This window comes from Leptonychotes weddellii, chromosome 5, assembly GCF_054177405.1.
Source record: "Leptonychotes weddellii isolate Sample4059 chromosome 5, ASM5417740v2, whole genome shotgun sequence".
NCBI classification, from domain to species: domain Eukaryota; kingdom Metazoa; phylum Chordata; class Mammalia; order Carnivora; family Phocidae; genus Leptonychotes; species Leptonychotes weddellii.
In genome coordinates, this window is record NC_138373.1 from 21088308 (window position 1) to 21113748 (window position 25441).

A 25441-nucleotide genomic window follows, 5' to 3' on the forward strand; every position below is an offset into this window, starting at 1 on the left:
AGGGGGGTGCCTGGCTGGCTCAGTCGGTGGAGCATGGGACTCTTGATCAAGAGCCAAGATTGTGAGTTCAAGCCCCACGCTGGGTGTAGAGATTACTTAAAAATAAAACCTTAAAAACAAATAAATAAAGGGGTGCCTGGGTGGCTCAGTCGTTTAAGTCTGCTTCTCCCTCTCCCTCTGCCCCTCCCCCCACTCGTGCTCCCTCCCTCACTTGCTCTCAAATAAATAAAATCTTAAATAAATAAAATAAAATGTATATTTAACCATAAAAAAGGCAGGTCTGGTAGGGGTTGGGGATACTGTCTACCTGTTGCTGTTCTTAGATATATATATATATTTTTAAAGATTTTATTTATTTCTTTGACAGAGAGAGACACAGCGAGAGAGGGAACACAAGCAGGGGGAGTGGGAGAGGGAGAAGCAGGCTTCCTGCCGAGCAGGGAGCCCGATGTGGGGCTCGATCCCAGCACCCTGGGATCACGACCTGAGCCAAAGGCAGACACTTGAAGACTAAGCCACCCAAGCACCCCTGTTCTTAGATATTCTTATTAGAAATTCAACCTGAGGAGCTATTCTTTCAACGTTTTAATACCCAGTTCAGAGATAAAATAGTCTGAGGAGTTTGAGGTAGGAGCCAGCGCTGTGGGCATTTCTCGATGGAGAATGCTGAGCCTGGGCTGCTTTTCCACACAGCTTGATAAGGTCCCATTGGCATTCACCTGGGCCTAGCTTTCAACCCAAGGACACACTGTGACCTGTGACTCTATCTTCTTGCCATGACAATCCACTAAATCTACTACCATCCCTGCTCAGTGTTTGCTGGAGCAACCACATGAGCCCTGGGCTCTCCTAGCCCAGCTGCTTGCAAACATTGCTAATTGACAGCAGTGAGAGAGAACTTGAGTGGTATGTACTTTATCTGTCCCCAAGCCCCACACTTATCCTTCCAAATTACAGGGTCTTCTCTTTCATTTCCTTCCTAGGGATATGGATGGTAGGAGAGTTGCCCACTCTTTCGTCCCCCTCCACACACCCAGTTTTCTTGTTAACCAGGCTTGGTTGGGTTCGAAACCCCAAATTTAGAGTTTGGTGAAAGTGACTAGATCATTTGGCCTCATGTGCTGCTCTACATCCCCCAACTCTCATCTTGAGCTCTTAGAATCCTCTAAGTACAAGACTACATCACACATAATGCCTGGGGAGGGAGGGGGTGGGGAAGAAGAAGAGAGAGAGAGAAAAACATCCCACAGTTCCCTTCCCTATGTGGGGCTGGACACTGGTCTTGCAACATCAACCACCCAGAGGGAAATAGAAGATAGATCACAAAAGAATCACACTCATGTGGGTGATCCTGCCCAGCACTAAAAGTCTGCTAAGTGTCTGGAATATGATTAGCAATGCCACCCTGGAAAGGAAACTGCAAGGGGCTTGGACCAGGAAGGAAAGCTTCCATCTTTCCCTTTGATGTCTTCAGTGGTTAAACAAACAAACATATGGAACTTCAAGAACTAAATTAGATATCGTTTTATGAAGATTCTTGGTGAGTTCATGGCATTGTTCAATTGTGAATCAACCCAAGTTGGATATGGCTTGGGAAACATCTACCCCTTTGAAGTTGGATCATGGCGGGCTGGGGGGAGGGGGGACTCTACTTGCTCACAAAGTAATTTTTTTTTTTTAAAGATTTTATTTATTTATTTGATAGAGACATAGTGAGAGAGGGAACACAAGCAGGGGGAGTAGGAGAGGGAGAGGCAGGCTTCCCACCGAGCAGGAAGCCCGATGCGGGGCTTGATCCCAGAACCCTGGAATCATGACCTGAGCCGAAGGCAGGCGCTTAACGACTAAGCCACCCAGGTGCCCCACAAAGTAACTCTTAATGCTCTTATTAAAAGCACAATTCTTGGGACACTTGGGTGGCTCAGTTGGTTAAGTGTCTGACTCTTGATTTTGGCTCAGGTCATGATCTCAGGATTCTGGGATCAAGCCCCACGTCAGGCTCCATGCTCAGGGGTGAAACTATTTGAGATTTTCTCCCTCTCCCTCTGCCCCTCCCTGGCTTGCACGCTCTCTCTCTCAAATAAATAAATAAATCTTTAAAAAAAATAAATAAAAGTAGGGGCGCCTGGGTGGCTCAGTTGGTTAAGCATCTGCCTTCAGCTCAGGTCATGATCTCAGGGTCCTGGGATTGAGCCCCACATTGGGCTCCCTGCTCAGCAGGGAGTCTGCTTCTCCCTCTGCACTTTTCCCCCTCATGCACTCACTAGCTCTCTCTCAAATAAATAAAATCTTTAAAAAAAATAAAAGCATGATTCTCAAATACATGGACATTTCTTTATGGCCCAAATCTTTCTGGGGTTAAGGGAGGCATACTCCCCTTTACTTTGGTATTTATCTCCCAAAGTAAAACTCCCCTACCTGAATCCTTGTACAAACAGCCATTTTAAATTTATTTTAGTCAATAAGTAAATAAAAGTATAAACAAATGATTAAGTTGATACTATACCTTGGGGATCTCCCTAGAGCTCTTAATAATTTCCAAGAAAGAGTTGTGTATTAACTCCCAGCAGTCATCAAAAGATGGATTAAAGACAATAATGGGTTCACTGACTTCAAGTTTGATCATGATTAGCTGAGGCATGAAGAACTCCATCTCTTGGTAGGGCTCCTCAAAATCATTCCCATCCTTTAGGAGACATTAAGATATGGTGGTTGTCACAAGGTGGGGCCTTCCAGAATCAAAGGAATGAATTTTACCCATTCACAGTATGACACAAACACCAGAAAAGGAAATGCAGAGTCTCACACACTGTTCATGTTCAAATAAGGGCTAGGTATGGCTTAGCCCACCCTGAGCTCATCCACTCTCCCTTCCCCAAAGCTTTTATTCAGTATGCTTACTTAGCTTAGAAATTCCTGCATTAGTATTTCCAAATCCTTCCTATCCTTCAAAATTCAGCTCAAAATCACCTCCTCTGGGAAGCCTCCCTATTCTCCAGCAAGATATAATCTCTTCCACTTCTGAACTTCTAAACTTCCACTTCCTTCATGGTATTTTATCTTTCTCTCTTGCAGAGATGTATATGTACATCTTATCTTCTCTACTCTAACCTTGAGGGCAGGATCTGTGGCTGAACCCTGTACTTCCTCCAAAATATCCAAGACAACATTTAGCACATAGTCGGTGCTCAACAAAAATTTGTTGACAGAATCCAAAAGTAGAAACAGTTATCTGTATGCCTCAAATGGAGCTTGCAGTTGAGTGAAAAGTCTATTTTAAACATTCAAAATGGCAACCTTCCTCTAACGGAAATATTGGCATGGGGATAGCTACAATTCCCTATCAGGCTAGTAATATAAGTTACCTCTCATAAACTACAACACCTAATGAAACTGTCATAGTGTAGCTGTTACAGTACTTGTCTAAGTCAATGATGTTAGACATTTCCAGATCTGTTTGAGGATGACTGATAAACATTGGTTGAACAGTTATCATGCATCAAATACCCATAAATTTCCCCTTCTTTCAGACATATAAATATTTTACTTTTCCCTTTGCGTGGAATTTTAGAGTGGGATTTGTTCCCACATCTGAGTCTCTTCTGCTTAGCAAAGTAGATGATTATAGTGACATCTATAGATTGGTTCTTGCTAGAAAGCTAACATCACAGCCTAAATTCAGCAACATTGGCTTCTACATTTTTTTGAGCAAAAGGTCAATTGTTTATCTTTACTTCATTTGGAAAAACACTTAGAATTTAACCTTTTATAACCAGGCAATTTTATATTTTTATTACTCTTTCTTTTTTAAGGTAAAATGTGCATGTGGTATAAAATCCAAATGAATCTTCCTTAATCCTCAGGCTATCTGAGTTTAGGGGATACTATGAGGTTTTGAAAACCAGGACTCTGTGCTTTTAGCTTTTATTTTGACTTCACTGAAGTAGTTTCATGCAGAAAGTTATTAATTAGGTCAACAAAGCCTTTTGTTTTTAGGAATGCCTCTTTCAAAGACCAAAGAAAAAAGTCAACATCTGCAACGATACACACAATACTCCCTAAATATTAAGCCAAAGATTTATAATAAAACTTTTTCAACTCCTTCCTTTAACAGAGAGGATCAAAAAGTGACTTGTTTCTCTCCTATAAAGGGCATGAATTCCATTTTACTCCATCTTTCTTTAAATATTTTTAACAATTTCCCCACTTATGGAGAACTTGGTCAGTTTAGCAGTAATTATCTCAGGAAAGCATGCTGTGATTCACAGAAATCATTTTCATGAGCTAATAATGACCCGATGTGTGTGGCAATCAAGAATTTTTTTATTTTTTATCCTTGGCTCACAGCTGAGAACCTGTGTGATGGAATTCTGATTGTCCCAGTTGTTTCCCCTCAAATGGGCCTACTGATGGTCCCCTACATACCTTGTGTATCATGAAAAAGGAGACGAGGTCCTCGAGAGACTTAATGACCAAGTCCCTCAGCTGGAGTGACATGAAGGAAGCAACAGAAGCAAAATATTCCTCAATGTTATGAGAGGAGTCATAGTCACTCTTGGGAGCAAAATGGACCCACCGCTCCTTCTGTGAAATGAAAAGCCGGGCACAGGTGGGTATCCACCTGTAAAGACAGGAAGGCACCCAAGTAAGAAGCTCTTCTGAGCTCGGAGAAGTCCAATCAGACATTCCCCACTCCCTGTGACCAGGCAGATCTAAGCAGCTTTCCAAATTGGTATTTTCATATCCCTGGCTACGTCACCTGCCAACATCCCTTTCCTGGGAAGAAAGTAGTAAGATTTCAATTGATAGACTACTCTTCCATTAGCAATACCCAATTACACAAGGGATGCTGGTGGCGTGTCCCGCTCCAAGAGTCTCTACTTTCTTCACTATAATCAGAGATTGTGGTGAAGGGGCAATAAGGACCTGGAATGTTCTGTCCAACCTCTCTCCCTGGCAAATGCCTGGCCTCTGTTCAGACATTATAGGGGGAAAGAGAGAAAGAGGAGAAAAAGAAGAAAACGTAAGAAGAGAAACTCCAGTATGACAGTAGCTGCTCAGTAGTTGGGACTAGAAATAAGAAAAGCAAAACAAGGGGCGCCTGGGTGGCTCAGTCGTTGGGCGTCTGCCTTCGGCTCAGGTCATGATCCCAGGGTCCTGGGTTCGAGCCCCGCATCGGGCTCTCCGTTCTGCGGGAAGCCTGCTTCTCCCTCTCCCACTCCCCCTGTTTGTGTTCCCTCTCTTGCTGTGTCTCTCTCTGTCAAATAAATAAATAAAATCTTTAAAAAAAAAAAAAAAGAAAAGCAAAACAAGAAATGGAGGCCTCCTTGTTCTTTCTTCCTACTTCCCCCAATTTCTAATTCCCATTGGGAACCACTGGCCTTTTCATCCTATCATATCTCTTTTCTGATTTCTAGAAAAGTATTCCTCTAACAACCAGAAAAGTACTAGGAACAGCCATAGTTGTAAAGACAATAACTAGGATATTTATTGAGCAGCTACTATGTGCCAGTGGTTGTGTATACATTGTCTCAGATAATAAAAACCCACTGGTAGGTATTATCACCATCATTTTACATAAGGGGATTTCTCTGGCTCTGGACACAGTCCTGCATGCATTTGCAAAAGAAAAAGGAATCATCTAAGTGACTGAAACCTCCCTAACCCTGGAACCTTGCAGTGTTTATCTGGGCCACCTGAACACAAGTCATTCAAATGTACTGTCGTGTAACCTAGCAAAGCCTAACCGACTTCAGAGGAAGGGAAGGGAAGTGGTACCCCCAACAAGGAATCATAATGAGAATTTCAAAAAGGCAGAGGGAGACCAGGAGTGAGGGCTGAAGAAGAGTGGACATGGGGAGACACAAAGACTGTCGGCGGATGGAACGTGGAAGGAAGGGGAAAGAGGAAGAGGTCAGTGGGAAGTCAGCAAACTGTTCAACCTCCAGGCTGGGAGACTCAGAGGGTTTATAACACTGTGATGTAGTCCCATTCTGAGGCCAGATACTGACTTGTTGAGAAGAATTTGGCGTGCTTCCATGCAGTGTTTCTGGATCACATCCCGATATTCGTGAGGCTGCAGAGGCAATTTTCCTGCCAGTAATTCTGCTGTTCGAACAAACCTGAGGTCTCTAAATCTGCCAAAAAGAGAAGGAGAAACATCCTGGGCCAAGAAGACACTTAAAAAATGAATTCTGTAGGATAAGTTCAAAGGGCATTTATCCTTTTTTTTTTTTTTTTTTCAAGGAGAGTAAAACTAATTATATCTGAAAAATCTGAGAGTCTGAGGAGGGAGTAGAAAGTCCAGAGGAACCTTGCAAAGAGTAGATAGATGAGCCAACTCAACTGGTGTTTGCTGAGCCTTCCTATGTGTCCTGCTCTGGGTAAACCATCTGGGGAGTGGGGTTTTGGCACCAACCTGGTATTTGCCTGGCTGGGAACTGGGATGTCAAAGGGACAAATCAAAGTTCTTTAACAGTGAAGACAGAGAAGACAAGTCAAGAGAAGCAACACCTTCATGATCAAGTGGGTTCCATCTAATCCTCAATGTGGCCCCCAGGTGAGCTACTCAGGACAGTTTAAAGGACTGCTTTGTTCTAAACAAACACAAAACCCCCCTATAGACCTACCCTCAATGGCTAGCAGGCTCACCAAGACACACACAGTATCCCTTGGCATAGTGCCTTACATAATGCAGGCACACAATAGCAACCTGTGGATTGAACACATGAATCTCCTTCCTAGCAACCTGTGGATTGAACACATGAATCTCCTTCCACCTTTTCCTATGAGGCTCTTATCTTCTCCTATTTCTCTCAGATCAATGGATGTGTTGTCCTTTACCATATTCCCTGAGGCCTCTTTTAGCTCAGAGGGCCACCATATCTCTTCCTGATGTCTATCCCATTCATTTATAAATCACTCTTTTAAATCATCCCTGCCTTTCACTTCCCCAATTAGATCTTTGCTCACTTCCTTAGCTCATCTCATTTCTTACTTCCCATTTTCATCATCCACTGGAACGACCTCTTGGGCACTTTTCCTCATCCTTCTTAAGTCCCAGAGCCTACATTTCTATTCCTTCTTGGTGGAGGTGGTGAACTTGGTACCCATCTTGTTTGGCCAGTCACAAAGCACTGTTAGGGAAGGAAGAATAGAACCCGAGACCTCCCTCACCACACATTTGATATCCAACCCAAGTATGGCCCTTGTCACCACCTGGAAATTACATTACTTATCTTTAATTCAGTCCTTACAAACTTCCTACAGTGTCTCTTGAGACCACAACTCTCATTCTGGCCCCCAAGCCCCTTACCCTTCACCGATCACTAGGTGACTTCTTAGAATTTTTTTTAATTAAATCATGCAGGTCACAGAGAAAAGCTGTCTGTATCATTTCCTTAACAAATCTTTCTCATTGTTGTTTTTTGTTGTTGTTGCTGTTCAACGGACAAAAATCTTCTAAATGGTTTTGGTTCACTTTTGCTTTTGTTGCCTATATAATCTTTAGGGAACCCCTAAAAACAAGGGGTAAGGATCCTTTCTTTTCAGAAGCTATAATAATTTGCCATCTTCACTACATAATCAAGTTAAATGCACGTGTATGTGTACATCTTCTCAGTAGTGAGCATTTGGCAAATTTTACCATCCCTGAGACTGAACTTTTTTGTTAATTTCCAGGATATTTTTTGAGGCCATAAAAATGCTTATAGTTAAAGCTGTACCTTCATTTATTGAACAACTACTATATGCCAAAACTATTCTAAGCAACTCATCCAACAAACACCATGAGGTATGTACTATTATTATTCCCATTTTACATATAAACAGGGACCTAGAGAGAGTAGCTTCCCCAAAACCACACCATTCGTTACTGACAAAGCAAGAACCAGAACCTAGGCAGTATAGTTTGGGAGCCCATTCTGTAAATTATTACCCTACACTTCTGCCTCATTAGAAAATGACTTTTTTTCAGTGTCCTGACTGGTACCTCCAATGATTTAGAAAACTGAATTCAGCCAAAAGAAGGGAATGTGCTTATTTCTTACCACTGGTGGGCTCCATGCCAGCTTGACTTCCCCCTCAATTCTCTTTGGAAATATAGGTACAACTAAGAATGTGATAAACAAGTAAGTTCTCCAAGTAACAGGGCTCCCTTAAGACTAAACACATTTGAAGCTACAGAGCCTTCCCAAAATAAAATATCTGAGCTACTGGTAAGTTCAGCCAATCAAAATTAAGTAAGCATATTTGCCTCTAGTTTTTCTAATAAAAACTCAGATGGTGGCAACTCATCATGTCATCAGCCTGACCTTTCAGTGAACTCTGAGTGGCCTCATTCTCCCACCAGGATTTACATCTCCCTTGATGGACCACACCCCCCCCCCCCAAATGACAGTCTTTCTCTGCAGGTGATGAATGGATAAACTGAACATGGTGCAGTCATGCAGTGGGGTAATATTCGGCCATAGAATGGAATGAAATACTGATACATGTTTCAATGTCAATGAACCCTGAAAACATGATGCTAAGCAAAAAGCAGCCAGACACGAAAGGTCACATATTGTGTGATTCCATTTATATGAAGTGTCTGGAATAGGTTAAGTCTGTAGAGAGAGAAAGCAGATTAATGGTTGCCAGGAGCTGAGTGGAAGGGAGAAAGGGTGGGGGTGGGGGACCGCTAATGGATACAGCATTTCTTTTTGGGATGATGAAAATATTTTTGAATGACAGTGGTGAGAGTTGGACAAATATGTAAGTGCACTAAAAACTATGGCGCTGTGCACTTCAGAAGGCGAATTTTATGGTGTGTGGATTATATCTCAATTTAGAAGAATGAAGGGGAAAAAAAAGTGGCTCCTATATTCTCTAAACTTCACTTGCTGTGGCCAATTTAGTCATTGATGAACATAACTGAGACCCCTGCTTGCCATCCCTGTGCTGGCACTGAGTTACCTAAGGAATAAGACTCAATCCCCCCCATATGTCTCAGAGGCTAGAGAGAAACAAACTAGCACACACACAATTGTAATTCAGTGTGATACATGTCCTCATGGAGGTAATGGCTCATTCACACCTAGTGGGTACTTACAGTTTGTCGGGCACTGTTCTAAGTACTTTGCATGTATTAAGTTATTTATTCCTCCTACCAACCCTATGAAGCAGGAACTCTTATTATCCTGAATTTAGGGATAAGGAAAGCAAGACACAGACAGATGATGTAACACACCTGTATTACCTAGGAAGTGGCAAAATTAAGATCTGGGCTCGAGCAGCCGGCTCCAAGTCTGAGCTCTTTACCAGTATGAGCCAGGACTTAGAGACAGGGTCAGGGTGTTACGGGAGCATAAAGAAGGGTCACTTCACTGCGTGGAGAGCTGTCACTTACAGTTCCTATGCACTTTGGGTCTAGGATTTTTGTCATCTCCCTTCAATGGCAGGGCTACCCCCACTGTGCCCAGCATAAGATACTGTCTTTTGTGGGCAAACAATAAAGGGAAAGAAAAGGGAGGGGAGGAACTTCTTACTCTTTAAACCATAGTTCTTTCAGGCTGAGCATCATGGGGTTCACCATGTGCAGATGCTCCTCATTCCACTTCTTGGCATTCCTGTAGACGCTGTGCCAGGGCACAGGGGCCCGGATTACTCTTTGAGGAAACATGTGGGGAATGTTCTCAATGAAGAGTCTTTTTCTCTCTCTTGGGTCCATGAGGATGTAATCAACTATATAAGCAACAGAGCAAACACTTTGTTAGTAAGTAGGGACCTTGAACACTCTGTGTTCTTAGGTGAAGCACTTAGAATGTAAATGAGCCTCTGACCATTTACACTGATAATCCCCATTATGTTGATAATCCCCTGGGTATAACTAAATCGGGGAAGCTCCACTCTGTTGGTGTGTCTTCTTTCTGAGATGTTTCATGGAGGACTGCAACTTCACAGTCTGAGGCTTAGAACCTGGGGTTGAGCTCTACTAGGATATCTAGTATCATGTATGACAATGAACTAGTATTTGCTGATGCCTCATTCTTATTAATTGATTTCTTACACCTAAGCAGTCACACAAAAAATTCAATGCAACAGATGACACCAGATACTTAGAAATGGAAATTTAGGGGTACCTGGGTGGTGCAGTCAGTTAAACGTCTGACTCTTGGCTTCAGCTCAGGTCTGACCTCGGGGTGGTGGGATGGAGCCCTGCGTTGGGCTCTATTCTCAGCAGGGAGTCTGCTTTGGTTTCTCTCTCCCTCTTCCTCTGCCCCTCCCTCTCGCTCTCTCCCTCCTTCTCTTCCCCTCCCTCTCTAAAATAACTAAATAAATCTTTAAAAAAAAAAGGAAATTTAGAGACCAAATACTTCACATGCTAAGGAGAGAAAGATTGGTAAAAGCTTCACAGAGGAAGTGACATTTGAGCTGGACTGGGAAGAATGAGTAGGAATTAGCAGACAGGATAGGAAGGGAAGAGCACAGGGATCAGAAGGAACAGCATGAAGTGCAGTTCTATGACTTTTGTAAAACATGCTCAAGGTGCTGTGAATTATCTTGGGGTAGAAATATCAGATGCAAGTGGTAGAGTTCAAGGTGGTAAGACTGCAGAAGTAGGGTGAGGCTGGAATTTGAAGGACTTTCCATGCTTATCCTTACGAATTTGGTTCTATCCTGGAGTAGACAAGAGGCCATTACACTGACACCATTAGAAAGTTAATTAGGAAATTAAAAATAACTAGACAACCTGGTAAAGGCAGCTATTGTCCAGATAAAATAGGAAGGTGAGGAACTCATATGATCACCACTCCCCTTTGATGTGTTTCTCACATTACTCACCATCATTAAATATTTCCCAGTGACCTACTGTGTGTACAAGACACGGGCCAAAGGATGAAGGGGAGCTATGATCAATAACATGTTCTTCACCATCAAAGAACTGACAGTCTAACACGGGAGCCAAGACCCACAAGAAATGAAAAGACAACACCATTGTTAGATCATGGGAGAGAAATAATGGCCCAGGAGATGTTCCAAAGCAGGGTGAGTTGAAAGTAGAGACAAGAAGTGCTGTGAATGCAGAGGATGGAGGGATCACTGAGGGCTGCAGAGACAGAAAAATACTTAAGAGGCAGGTCTTGAGCTAGATTTTAAAACTTGAGTAGACATTTGCTATTCCTAGTGCTGCCCTGGGGTGAGCAGCATCCACAGCTCCTGGGAGCTTGTTAGAAATGCAGGCTCTCAGGCTCCACCACAGATCTGTCTAACCAGAATCTGCATTTTTCACAAGATCCCCATGTGGGTGCACATCAAAGTACAGGAAGTGCTAGTGTCGACATGAGTGATGTGGGGGAGAGTATTTGAATGAAAAGGATATTTTTGGCATTTTCGGAGGAACCAGGGTGGACTGATAGTGAGAGAAAGATGGTGCCCTCCACAAGGGAGCCCCTTGCCCCATTTACACCCAGCCTTACCAGTGCTTTTCATGAGGCTACTGTAGTAGTCATTTTCCTTCTCCTTCACCAGGGTGATCATCAGGGGTTCCAGGAAGGGTCTTGTCAGCAGTGTGTTAGAAATCAGCTTTGAAATCCGATGCATCACTTCATCCTCCTCGGGGGCAATCATGTCTTTTTGGATGCCATTGGTCAAATAGTAATAGTACCTCTTCCATAATGCAAGATAATGACTGTGATTGGTTAACTGTGCCTACCTGCCCACACCTGTTAGCCTCCAAGAGGCCCTATTCACACAGCACTCATCCCCACCCTTCACCCCCTACAATCAGGCTTTCTGGGCCCATCGCCACACACTCACTGCAGTGTGATGGCAGGCAAGTGCTTCCTTGACCCTGGAGGATTCAACCAGAGCCACAGAGTTCAGTGGGGTATAAGGATGGACTTGTCAAATGCTATGCAGATAGGAACAGTGGAATGAGTACTAGGCCAGGACAGAGGGAACCTATCTGGTGAACTTTAAGAAGATTAACAAGCTCCTCAAATGGACCCAGTAATTTACCGTCCTCAACAACAATAATGGCCTACAAAGCACTTTGATCCTGTGGCTTGCAGCCACAGTGAGGGAAAATTCCCCAAAGTCCAAGTGAGACTTACAGTACTTCTAATCTGACCGTGGGCTTCTGAGTTTAGAAAAGCAACACAAACACACAAACTGAACAAAAATGGCCAATGTGATCTGGTGACTTCAGGAAGTTTTGTTTGTTTTGGGCGCTAAGCTGCTGGATAGCTGATTAGCTCTAGAAATGAATACTTTAAGATGGATGAGAAGCACAAAGTGTAGGAAATCAGGTTTGACCTTTAGTGACAATCGTCTGTGGTCAGAAGAGGCTGAGCTCACCTTTCTCCAATCTTAAATGGAAGCTCCTTATAGAGAATAAACTTCCAAACTTCCCTCATTGTAAGAACTGCCTGGGGTGGGGAGAGAGGCTCTTATTAAAATGCAGATCCATGGGCCCCACTGAATCAGTTTGGGATTTTTCAACAAGCACCCCGGGTGATTCTTATCTTCAGGCAAGTGTGAGAAATGCTGCCATAGAGACTTTAGTATCAGCCAGAGCTGGTCTAAGTTCTAGTTGTGCCTCTTAATGACTATGTAACCCTGGGCAAGTTGCTTAATCAGATCTCACCCCAATTTCCACACCTGGACAACAGGAATAATCATAGTACCCAGATCTTGAGTGGGGACAAGCATTTAGAGGGTTTAGTATGGAATTTTGCCAATAGCACATACTCAGTCACTAGGATTTTTATTATAAATCATTTTATTATACACACTATAAACTCATAAGCTATTTGCTCTAAAGTTTTATTCCTTTTCTTTTAAAATAGGTTAGAAACTCAAAAGGCTACCTAGAACCAAGCAGGTAGTTAATCAATGAAAGTTGGCTGGATGTAAGAAAATAATACAGAATACTGGAGACTTTCATGAACTGGAAAATGTATTTTTCATCTAACAGAAGTAGCTACTTCTCAGCTTCAAATATCTTAATTTTTTTTTCAAAAGAGGTTAGAAATCCAGCTTATGTGAGATTTCCCTCATTTTCAAAACACATCTATAGGCCAAATTCAGCCTATGGCAGAGTTGCCAGATAAAATATAGGATGAAGTGAGATATATTTATACATTTAGTATTTTAGTATAATTTTAAAAATTATTCATTGTATATCTAAAATTCCAATTTAACTAGGTAGCCTGTTTTTTTGTTTTGTTTTTCAAAATCTGGCAACCCTAGCTTATGGGTGAGCATTTTGCAACCTATGTTCTAAGAGGACCCAAAGGTTTCTAAGACTTACTAAAATAATTCACACACACACAAACACACACAGACCATTATTCAGCAGTCTGTTATGGGGTCTGGACTTTGGTATTTTTAAAACATTCCCTGGGTGATTCTGTTCTCCCCGAGTTTAAAATCACTGAGATGCCAAGAATATTCAGCAAATTGAGAGAAAGGAAGCAATAAGAACGTACCTCTAAGTCTGATTCAGATGGTTGGGTTTCTTTACCTTCTATTTCCATCTCCTGCTGTAACATCACACCAATCTGTTCTTCTGGACTCATTGGCCTGCTTCCTGGAAGGGTCGAAGATGTCACCACCTCCTTCTTTATGGGTGATGAGATTGAGATATTGCAGGCCAGCCTGGTCCTGAAAAGTAGGCACAGCTCAGCCCTTGGTTCTCCGCAAAGGTGCTCTGTGTCAGGTCTACTGTCTTCAAGCTGCTGAGTGTTGCTGTGCAGTGGAAGCCCCTCTCCTCTGTGTCATCTACTAGCATGGGTCCTTCAATGACAACCTCTAACCATGGAACACCCATAGGTATGCTAGAACTGGTTTTGCTCAGTTGGTTTAGTTTTATTCAGAGCCTTAAAAAATTGGGTTAAGGGGACTGATGAAAAAAAAAACATTAATTACTTGAAGTATGAGAATGCTCTGAAATCAAGATGCAGAGCATGGTTTTAATGAGACCACAGACTTCTGTAGTTCAGCTTGGTGTCCTGCAATCCCCAACACCCACAAGGACACTTACCTGGTGGGATCCTCTTTGTCTCTAGGGGAGAACTTTCTTTTCTTCTTGTTGGGTTCTGAAGAATAGTTAGCTGCTAGAACAGTGGAGAAGAAAAACATCAGGGATGGCCAGTAGCCTTGGGCCAACCTTTGTCCATAGGGACATGCTCTCAGGACAGTCCCAGAGCATACTAAGAGGAGTAGACTTGGCGCAGTGGGATGGGGCAGGAGATGGGCCATCTGGTCCCACATGCACCACTAAACATCTGTGTGACTCTGAAGAAGTAATTTCAACACTCCAGGCCTCAGCTTCCCCCAGTGTGAAATGGGGCAGCACATACCTTCCATTCATTCATACAACTGACAAGTATTAATAACTGCCTACTTGATTCATTCACTAATCCTATATGCTCTATTTTCTAAACATTGGAACTTACTGTTCAATGTTTTCCTTTAAATAGGTGCAAACTTTTAAACTTAGTATATTTATTTTAAAGGAAATACTACCTGATTATTACAAATAGAAAAACCAATATCATTTGCAGTAAATACAAGGTAACTATGAATGAATTCAGTAAATGATATAAAAACTATATTAGTAAACTTTAACTAGATACTGTAACTTGCTTAAGTCTTTAGCCTAAAACAATTAACAACAGAGAAGTGTTAAAGACATAATATTAAATTGACATTTTGACAGAATCAGAGAGAACTGAAGACTCCTAATCTAGATGTATTCTGAGTTCATACTTTGAGCTCCTCCTATTCCAAATACAACAAAAACAGACTCTTTAAAAATCAAAAAGACATTACAATATTCAACAAGATGTTTTCTATGTGGACCAAAAATGCACAGAATATGAAGTAAAAGTTATAAACTTGGCTTCTGTGCCAAGAGCAGGGAGTAGTTAGGTATTTGATACCTGGGGGAGTAAGAGAAGCCAGAAACACTCTATAATTGTAGGGGACTGGTGCTAGGCTCACAGCATAAAGCCAGGACTGTCTTACCCATGAAGACACAGCAGATAAAGCACAGGGATCCTCAGTTCATAAGGAAGCCAGAGACAACAGAGAAAGACTGATAAGAACGAGGCCGAGCTTCATACAGCTCAGGGACCACATCTACAAGATCTAAATATCACCTTAGGATGGGAGTTCTAAATCACCAACATAAGGTCTGGTGCTAGTTTGAGGTCCTAAGAGGACAGATGAAGCATAAGAACAAAAAAATCAGATTAAGAAGGATGTGTCAAAAGGATACAAATTGATTACATTTCTAAGTGAAAACAAGCAAAACTAATCTATGGTGACAAAAATCAGAAAGTGGTTACACTGGAGTGGGATGGTATTGGGTAGGAGAGAGAACTCATTGGCAATGAGCACAAGAGAACTTTCTCTAGTGATGGAAATGCCCCATATCCTGTTTAGGTGGTGGCTATATGTTTAAACAATTGTCAATACTCACTGAACTGAACACCTAAGATCTATGCATCTTATTGTATGTGAATCACACCTCAATAAAAACAATGGCGGGGGGAAGCATGTACCAAGAAGGGAAAAAACTCTCAACGCAAGCCTGCAAACTAAAATCCCAGAACATATGAGAAAAATAAATACTAAGAAAGATAGCTAATAAACTCAACAATCAAGGGATAGATTCACAAAGTGAAAACAGTACAGCATTACAAACATTGCTCCAAAATAAATGTTTAAGATTCTCCCAGTAATATTGAAAGAGCTATGCCCACAAGAGTAAAATGAGAAATTGGCAGAGGTGACACTCATGAGTAGAACCAATTAGAAAATCTGAAAATGTAAAGATATCATCATGAAAATAAAAAAAAAACATTCATTAGACGTGATAAACTCAAGGCCCAACGGAGTTGAAGAGCCAATTAGTGAATTAGAAGATACATCTGAGGAACTCACCCAGACACAGCACAGAGAGAAAAATGAAAAATATGAAAATAAGTTTGAGACAGAGGGCAGATGAAGAGGCTCCAACACACGTTGTAGTTAAGAATTACTGAAGGATAAGCAGATTTAAGTATACCCAGCAGGATTAAATAAATTAATACATATAAAGTACTGTGGTAAGCAGCTTCCAAGATGGCCCCCAGTGATTCCCCACTTCCTGGTATCATGCTCTTGTGCATGTGGGCTAGACCTAGTGACTCACTTCTAACAAATAGAATACAGCAAAAGCGGTAGGATGTCACTTCCAAAATTAAGTTCCCACAAGACTCTGGTATCTGTCTTTTTGGCTCTCTTCTCTCTCTTGCTCTCTCCCTTGTTCCCCGTGAGGGAAGCCAGAAGCCATGTTGTGAGCTGCACCATCAAAAGGCCCATGTGGCAGGAAACTGATGTCTGTGGCCAACAGCCACCAAGGACTTGAGGACCTGAGTGGTCATGGAAGAGGATCCTTCCCTGGGTGCCTGTAGATGACTGTGGCTCTGGCTGACACCTTGACTGCACCCTTGTGAGAGACCCTGAGCCAGAACCATTCAGGTAAGCCATGCCCAGATTCTTGCCTCATAGAAACCGTGAGACAATAAATACTGGTTGTTTTAAACCGTTAAGTTTTGGGGGTAATTTGTTATGCAGCAATTAATAACACAAGTGTTTGGTGTGTGATAAACATAAGGGATACGGCATATGGTAAATATAATGTTAGCTATTACAATCATTCTTGTTTCATGGATGAGGAGACTGAGACTCTATGAGGTTATCCAAGGTTGGCTGCAGCAAGCAAAGGAGCCAGAACTAGAACCCAGGACTAAAAATCCCACCCAATGCCCCATTCTGAGCTGGTATGGCACATTGCTACAAATACCTAATGGCAGCCCCTGCACCATCTTTTCCCTAGGGACATTGATGGTGACTGGCTGGTAAACCTTCAGCAGGTCCTTCAGCTTCAGGTCCTGGGCCATCAAGGAGTAATTGTTGGCAATGGAGTCGCTGGGGCCACGGTAGTGGTGCTGCTCTTTGAAGGGTGCAGCCAGGGTCCACGATGTGCGTTGCATCAAGGGGGGATAAAAGCTGTGCGACATGACCGTCTACAAGGGAAGAAACACAGAGGAGTATGACACGGGGGAAGACACCTCTGGAGTAGCTTAAGCTCCACTCACATGGACACTCAGGGAGTCCTGCGTGCCTTATGCTGTTTCTACCTTCTACAAACTCAGGAAAATGCTTCTTGGATGGTCACCAGTTACACTTCTCTGTCCCCTGTGAGCATGATTTCTGACGTCAAGGACAACAGCTGGCTTTCAATAAACGGTATATTTGTGAGTCAGGTAATTTACTTCTATTGTCTTTATTCTTTATGGACATGGCTATAGTGTAGAAATAATGGAAGATGCAGAAGTTCAGAAAGGTTCAACAACACAGCAGGGAAGGGAGAAGGCTGGATCCTAACTCACCTTTGTGCTACTGGATAGCTTTTTTTCCCCCACACAGCTGGAGACTTTTCTGGTAGCAGAAGTGACCAAAGCGCCATTGATCCCACTTGTCAAGTCTTACTGTCTCCCTGCCTCCGGGGAGTACCAGCAGAAGAGCAGTAGCCAGGTGAACATACCTGATAGAGTTCAGATGGTTCCTCTTTAGCAGAAGCAGGCAGAGGGGGCAGCTCTGGCCGTGTCTGGGAGTGGCTCATGTGATGTATTGAGTCACTCTTGGTGATCTGTAAGAAATGGGAACAAAGCCACTCTTTAGGAATTAGGCAAGATTTCCAAACCTCTAGGTTGGCATGGAGTAAAAAGATCCCCAAGAAAGGGGTTAGGTTACAGAGTTCTGCCCACTAAATACCCTTCTCACCCCCATCCATCCATGGTGTAGGTTTCATTTTTTAAATTAGCAGTCTGTCTCTCCTCCAGTGTTTTCTCCTTGGCTACCCCTCTATGAGTAAATTAACATATATTTTTCCCCTGGGGAGACCCCAAGTTACCCTATCCTGGGTCATGATTCAAGGGGCTAACTTTAAAAAATGGACTGTTGCATTTCACCAAATACACAATTCCAAATAGAAATTGGCTTACACAGGGGCATTGTACTATCTGTGTGTTTAACACATGCATGAGCAACTCTCTGCACTTCCTGTGAAAAGAAAAAAAATATCACTTACACGGTGTGGGTATCTAAGTCCACCAATCCATTCAGTGAATGTGCACTTAGGGGTGACCCTCAGGTAGGGGTGAACATGTGGCTCCAATGGCCAGTCTCAGTTCCCAAGCACCTCTCCTGAGCAGAGCCGAAAGTGACTGCAGTGTTGAGCAATTCCGTGTGTGTTTCTGTCCTAGGACCCAGCCCCTACGTGCATGATCACTACTTATGTGGGGCTGTGATGGAGAAAGTGCAATGGGTCCCAACATAGAGGAAAACTGCAAGGCTGGACTTACTGAGAGGTGTTTCTACACAGCACTTTAAAGATGGTTTAAGGGATTTTCAAGGGCACTTTTGACTGTCCATGATTTTTCACTTTAGGCAATGACTTTGGACTGAACTCTGTAAGACGAGACATTACTGGATTGATTTGATTTACTTGAGTCAGCAAATTATGTCATGCAGGGTAACTGGCAGGGGGTCGCAGATAGGGGGTATATGAAGCAGATGTTAGCCACCCTCATGTCCTAACCAACTGCTCACCGATGACTCAACCTCAGAAAATAGTGACAATAATAACAACAACAACAACACTACCATTATTCTGAATTATTTTGTTCTAGGCACTGTACAGCCTTATGACAGTTTTTTATACCCACATTCAACCTGAAGAAACTAAAGCTCAGAGAATATAGGTAACACATCCTAGCCACACAGAGGTGCTTTTAAATACACATGACTCTGCATCCCAACACATTGGGAATAGCAAGTATCACTAATATGACAAGTTACTTTAGGAAGGTGTTGATCTTAAAATTAAATGAAGACATGCAAACTCATAAACAAAGATGCAAGCCTGAGATCTTTAAAAACATACAACAGGCCCACTGGTCTAATGGCCTAATCCAGTTATTCTCAAAAATTGTGGCACATTAGACTCACCAACAGAACTTCATTAAAAATAGGGTTGGTTGGGCTTCAATTTAAACAAAGACCCACAGACCTTGTTGTTTTTAGCTTAAAGAATTCACTTTGTTGATTTAAATAACTCTTTCTCCTCTTGACCTCAATTTTAAGGATCTAAGAATTGATCAATTATCTCCAAGATGATTTTCGCTACTGAAATTAATATCAGAGGGCACCTGGGTGGCTCAGTCCGTTGAGTATAAGACTCTTGGTTTTGGCTCAGGTCATGATTTCATGGGTGGTAAGATCAAGCCTTGTGTCAGGCTCCATGCTCAGTGGGAAGTCTGCTTGAAGATTCCCTACCTCTGCCCCTCCCCCCACTCATGTGCATGCACATATGTGCATGTTCTCTCTCTCAAATAAAATAAAATCTTAAAAAAAATTAATATCAGATCTGCACCGATCAGTTGAACAAAATGAGAGAACTCTGGCATCAGACTGAAAGGAACCTGGCCATGCAAAGTGGGTATCACACCATCTGAGGTAGATTCTGGCAACAGCACTTTCAGCACTATGAAGATGTTTATGATTTCCTTCAGGACCCCAGATGTATAACACATACTGATTGATAAGTTACGGCTGCCTGTTTTTCGTCTTTGCAAGCAAGAAGGTTTTGTGGTCAGTGGAAATCTTTCCCTTAGCCTAGCTTTTAAATCTGTTTCAAATAAAAATCTTCATTAAAAAAGCAACAAGCAAACACCGCAAATTTTGGACATCTTAAGTAACCAACAAAAGTGGTAACGAGTAGCTAACCCCCAAACCCTGACCTTTGGCAGTCGAGGAGGAAGTTAACATTATTCAGGAGGTGCCTTGGCCTTCATGTTTCTGCTCGTGGTTGGAGTAAACCTGACATCAGCCCTGACACCAGTTGGGAAGTTACTCTTCCTACCAAGAAGTAGAACACAGCCCTAAGGGGACATAACTGGCTTTTCTCCAATTTCTGTCTGTACTGTATAATAGGCTGATCCCAGTCCCTGGCTCCAGGAAAGGGCATGTGACACAGGTCTGGTCAGTCAGGGTACTCCATCCTCCTAGACACAGTGATTGCTCAGGGACAGGCTTGTGACCTAAGCTGGGCTGATCAGAGTCTTTCCTGACACTTTCACCAGACCTACCAAGAAAGAGGCACTCTTTTTTTTTTTTTATTTATTTGAGACAGAGAGAATGAGAGACAGAGAGCATGAGAGGGAGGAGGGTCAGAGGGAGAAGCAGACTCCCTGCCGAGCAGGGAGCCCGATGCGGGACTCGATCCCGGGACTCCAGGATCATGACCTGAGCTGAAGGCAGTCGCTTAACCAACTGAGCCACCCAGGCGCCCGAAAGAGGCACTCTTAACAGTCATCTTTGCCTGATGTGGCAATAAAGCTCTCCTTAAGATAAAGCCAACATAGAAGGAAGCATAACTCCCAGAAGGCGAAAAAGATGGACTCCCAATGACATCAGCTGGACTCCTGGATCCAATTTGGACTTCTCAGTTACTTAAGCCCAGAGATTCCTTTTTGGGTTTGAGCCAGATTGAATTATATTTATGCTCCTCCATAGTGAGAGATGGTCATCCAAGGGGCAGACACTGAGGCAGCTGAATCATCATACAAAGAGATAAGCCATTCTTGGGAAAATAAAGAAAGGAAAACAACATTTTGCAAGAAAGCCAACGTTAAGAATTTTATGGAACATAATAGAGCAGAACCTCTGAAGAACAAATTAAATTTGAGCTAGTTTATAGGCACAGACTAAGACTTATACACACAGAACCATAAATACGCTGAGAGCAAAAAACATCTCAGTGCATGGGACAGGAAAACGTGGGATACACACAGGATCAGCAGATCTAGAAATCAATTCCGGAACAGAACAAAGATACTTTTCTTGATTGACCATACCCACCTAAGAATTCTCTGTGGCATCTTCAAGGGGAAAGAGACAGTGATTTTTGTAAGAACTACCCAGTATACAAAATGGTTTGTTAAAAATGTTAATGTTTAAGTGTTTTCTCTGGTAAACTGCAGGGAGTTTTCATTTCATTTCAGTGGATTCAGCCATTATCAACAAATCCACTTTAATTTCATAAAGTTTCAATTTAAAATGCTCCTTTGGGCACTTTAATGTATAGCAACCTAGTGGATCTTGGCTTTTAAAACCAAGATTCTGACACCTAGATCGGGCAGAACTATTACTTTCAGAGGGCTGATTTCTGACTACATATGTTGTTTGCACATTCTTCTTGGAGGCCATTCCCAAATGCTCACCTGAGGACCTGCTGTAACAAGATCACTCAATTCTTAGTTAAAAATACAGATTTGGGGACCCCACTCCAACCCTTCTGGATCAGAACCTTTGGAAGTGAGGCTAAGTCTCTGTTTTCAAGAGGCTGTCTAGGATATTCTGATGTACACCCAGTGTTGAGAATTGTTGGATGGAACAGAACAACTAATGGCCTTGGAAGAGAAGGGAAAGGAACAACAGGTGTCTACTCCTAAAATTTTCACAGCAAAACCTGAGGATGTTCAAAAGCCTAATTCAGCAAAAAGCATATTTCAAAGGACACACATAAAAAGGTGGTAAACACACTTGCTCAGTCAAGGGGATCTGAAATGGCAGTCTATCACTGAAGCATCCTTCCCCCACCCCCCAATTCCCTACATGTTGAAAATACAGATTAAAAAAAAAAAGAAAGAAATACACCTTAAAATTCACACCTACCTTCTGAGATGAGCAACCCATGTCACTCATGTTGTCCATTCTAATTGACCTATTACAAAATGAATAAAGAGCTCTCAGTTTCTCCGGGGACGATCCTCTCCTACTAGTGGCTCTGAAATTCACACTTCCTTAGAGCATAATGGGGATGACACAGAAGATGGAACTTTCTAAATGTTCTGAAAACTCTGTTCACAGGGCTGCCTCTCTGAGGTCATAGACTTCGGCCCCCGGGGAGTTCCCTGGTAGAAGAAGAAAGAAAGGGAAGCTAGAGAATAAAGGGACAGCATTGGGGTTCTGCTGGGCTTTTCTGCTGTTTTTCCAGCACCTCCTGGTCTGGCCAGTCTTCCCTTCCACTGAGCAGCTCCAAGAAAGGAAAAACTGAAGCATAGTTACATATTAATACAGAGAAGAGGGAGGAAACACCCCGCTAAACAATACCCTGGCAGCCTGAGCTCTTCTCTCTCCTCTTCTCTGGGCTATACAATTTAACATTGTAGGTGCTTGCTTGCACCCAGGCCCTGGGGCCCGTAACCAGGATTCAGCGTCTGTTGCTAAGGAAGGAGGGGCCTCAGCTGTGCCCAGATACAAGACTGGGCTTGACTCAGCTGGTGTCTTCCTTTGCTGGAGGCCTGGCTGGGCAGCAGAAATCGTTGATGACAGAAGGGGAGATGGGAGGGTGTTAGCAATGATCCGGGAATGTGGAGGTGAGTGGCAATGAAAGACTGTGCCTTTGGTGAAGTCTAAATGCAAATAGCATGGTGGTTAAAGTCTTGGGGTGGACACAGCTGGGTTCAGATCCCGCCCTTCCCATTAATTAGCTAAGTGGCTCAAGCAAGTTGCTTAATCTCTCTAAGTGTCCTTTTTAAATGTAAAATGGCAACAATGTGAGTACCCACCTCATAGGGTAGGTTTAAAGGTTTAATGAGATAATGTCTGTAAAGCAATTTGCACAAAGCGGGGGTGGGCGGACGACCAACTCGTCCTGGTTTGCCTGGGATTGTCTGGGTTTTAACAGTTTAAGTCCTGCATCCTGGGAACCCCCTCAGTCCTAGGCAAAGTGGGATGGCTTGGTGACCCGATACAAGAGGCACTCTATAGATGTTGTGGCTAACGTAATCCTTATTATAAATGCAGAAACACACACACTCGCACACATTTGTACTTACAGGTTACAATATTAGCTGCTGCCCAATTATTCAAAGCACGTGTTACTTGGTCGCCTTCAAAGTTCTCTCAAAACCAAGCTAGACTTACTGAGCTCTTTTGGGGTGCCATGCTTGCATATCTGTTATTCAATTTCCCCCCAAACTCCATGTTGTTCCCATTTTGTGGATGAGAAAATCAAAACCGAGCAAGATACATAACTTTCTCAAGTTGATGCGACTCCTAAGAAACACGGGTCCAAGTCGAAGCCCGTCCTCATGACCCGAGTCCAGTGCTCTTTCCACAAAGGACCTGCCCTGAACACAAACATTTCTGAGATCCTACCATGAGCACTGCATGGCACCAAGTACTTCCCTTGCTCCTTTTTCTTACTTCTTCCTCAAAGTTGGGCACTCCATACTTTCAAAATAACCTTGTGGTTGCTCATCTCTTATATTTGTACTCTCTATCATCAGGCATATAGGTAGGGGCTGCTTTTAGGCGAAGAGACTTGAGCAATGGAATGTAGGCAGGGCCCACAGCGACCCCCTGGCTGAATACAGACAGGCCCATCAGATGACCCACCTCAAAATATCCATAGGCCCTAACTAACCAATGGGCTACTTACAACCAGGCACTGTTACCAAAAAGGGGAGAATTCTGTATGTTCCCACACCTCCCTACCTGTGCCTTTAAAAACAGCCCCCACCCACTGCTTCTGCTCCCACCCATCCCTTCCTTGTGGTCTATTCAATAAACTTCTGTCTCCTTTGTTCTGCCTCAGGGAAATCCTTTTAACTCCTGTGCCACCAGCTTCCACCTGATCGTCACTCCACATTTGGGAGCTCCTATCCAATCAGACATATACCACATTTAGACACCATACTATATACAGTTTCGAATAGTATCTGGAATAAATGAATTAGTGACAGGGTTTGAAACTTGGGTTTAGACAGAAATGGGGTTACCAGGCCTCCTATAATGCGGCATGAAACCCAATGTCCCACAAAAACCAGCAGCTGTAACTCAACAAAGTGAGTAAGTAGAAAGAGACTGGTAGGATGCTAATGAGGCTCATGACCCCATGGGTGAGTAGGAGACATGTCTCCATCTGAAAGTTAGTGTACTTTAAGTCTACCTGTGTTCAAAAATATCAAAACAATGATTATGGCTTTCACGTATTGAGCTATATGGTACTGTGCTAAGCACTTAATGAGCATCATTTCTAAATCTACTAAACAACCCAGAAAATAAATACAATTATTATCTCAAGTTTTATAACTGAAGAAACTGAGACACAGAGAGGTTAAGTAACCTGCCCATAGTCACTCAGCTAGGTTGGTAGCAAAGTTGGGATTTGAGCCTGACTATGGAATCTGCTCCCCAGCTTTAACCAAAAACCTACATATGGTCTGAAGAAAGATAGAAAATAAATAAAATATCTACTAAGGAGAATGAAAATGCCATGTCCCCCCACCCCCCCGCCCCAATCCAACCCCTGGCCACTTCATCTGCGCCAGAATTGTCTGACTTAACTTTCTGTTTGATAATTCCCAAGACGGATGCAGGCTTCAAGTCCCTCAATCCCTCAATTCCAAGTACACAGGGTTGCCAGATAAAACACAGGATGCCCAGTAAAATTAAAATTTCAGGTAAACAACAAATAATTTTTTAGTGTGAGTATTGAATATTTGGGACATACTTACATTAAAAAAGTTATCTTCACTTTGAACTGGGTGTCCTGGATTTTTATTTGCTAAGTCTGGCAATTTGGGGAGAAGAGGTCAGCTAGAATCTGGGTGTTCTCCCTCTCTGTGATATTAACAGCTTAGGGTCTCAATGTGTTGCTGGGAAATTTTCACACATTTCTTATTCAGAGCCCAGTGCTCCTGCTAGGTCTTTCCTAAGACCTGAAATGGTTGCTTAGCCAGAGCTTTATTTTATTGAGCCATCAATGGTCGTCATGAGCCGAGTCCTGATGATATGGAGAAAGCTAAGATCCCAGCCATCAGGGAACCCATAATATGGTGGAAAAGGCAGCCAACACACAAGAAAAAAGCAAAACCTGGCTGTCCCTGCAATGACAGAGGTCGGGGGGGGGGGGGGGGGGGGGGGGGTAGTAGAGAATTCACAAAGGCACCCCTAGATGGCACCCTTGAACAAAAATTCTGGGGAAGGCCCCAATTCAGCTTTCCAAAGCAATGCCTACCAGCGAATGACAGTTGTAGTGTTTTGTTCTAAAGGGAAAAAAAACCCCACAACATTTTAGGTGGGGCACCCATCATACTGCAGCAGAATAAAATACATGAATCCACACAGGGCTGCCTGAAACTTAAGAATTTAGGGGCATTTATCTGTCCTATCTCCACCATTAGCTCCCCTTTTTTGTTGGCTCTTGTGGAATTGGACAGGATCCTTTAGCTTCTTTTTATTATTATTGTCCCCAAGCTTATTTCTTTATCCAACAGCCTGTTTAATTCTAGAGGTATTAGTGGGTAGAAGACTGCACCATCGAATCTTTTTG

At 42.8% G+C, this 25441-nt stretch overlaps 1 protein-coding gene across 1 annotated transcript in view; it reads right to left on the reverse strand.

Moving 5' to 3' along the window:
• The window catches only part of LOC145721567 (dynein axonemal heavy chain 3-like), a 60665-nt gene extending 38059 nt beyond the window's left edge, over nt 1–22606 (reverse strand). The window contains exons 1-10 of the mRNA XM_081819878.1: nt 21775–22606; nt 17582–17686; nt 16838–17060; nt 14027–14099; nt 13473–13647; nt 11460–11649; nt 9528–9723; nt 6012–6137; nt 4426–4621; nt 2507–2686 (exon numbers count right to left, since the gene is read on the reverse strand). Coding sequence (XP_081676004.1) covers nt 2507–2686; nt 4426–4621; nt 6012–6137; nt 9528–9723; nt 11460–11649; nt 13473–13647; nt 14027–14099; nt 16838–17060; nt 17582–17686; nt 21775–21813 — 1503 coding nt within the window. The 5' untranslated portion in view covers nt 21814–22606. The remainder of the gene's footprint in view (nt 1–2506; nt 2687–4425; nt 4622–6011; nt 6138–9527; nt 9724–11459; nt 11650–13472; nt 13648–14026; nt 14100–16837; nt 17061–17581; nt 17687–21774) is intronic.
• Between the last annotated feature and the right edge of the window lie 2835 nt (nt 22607–25441).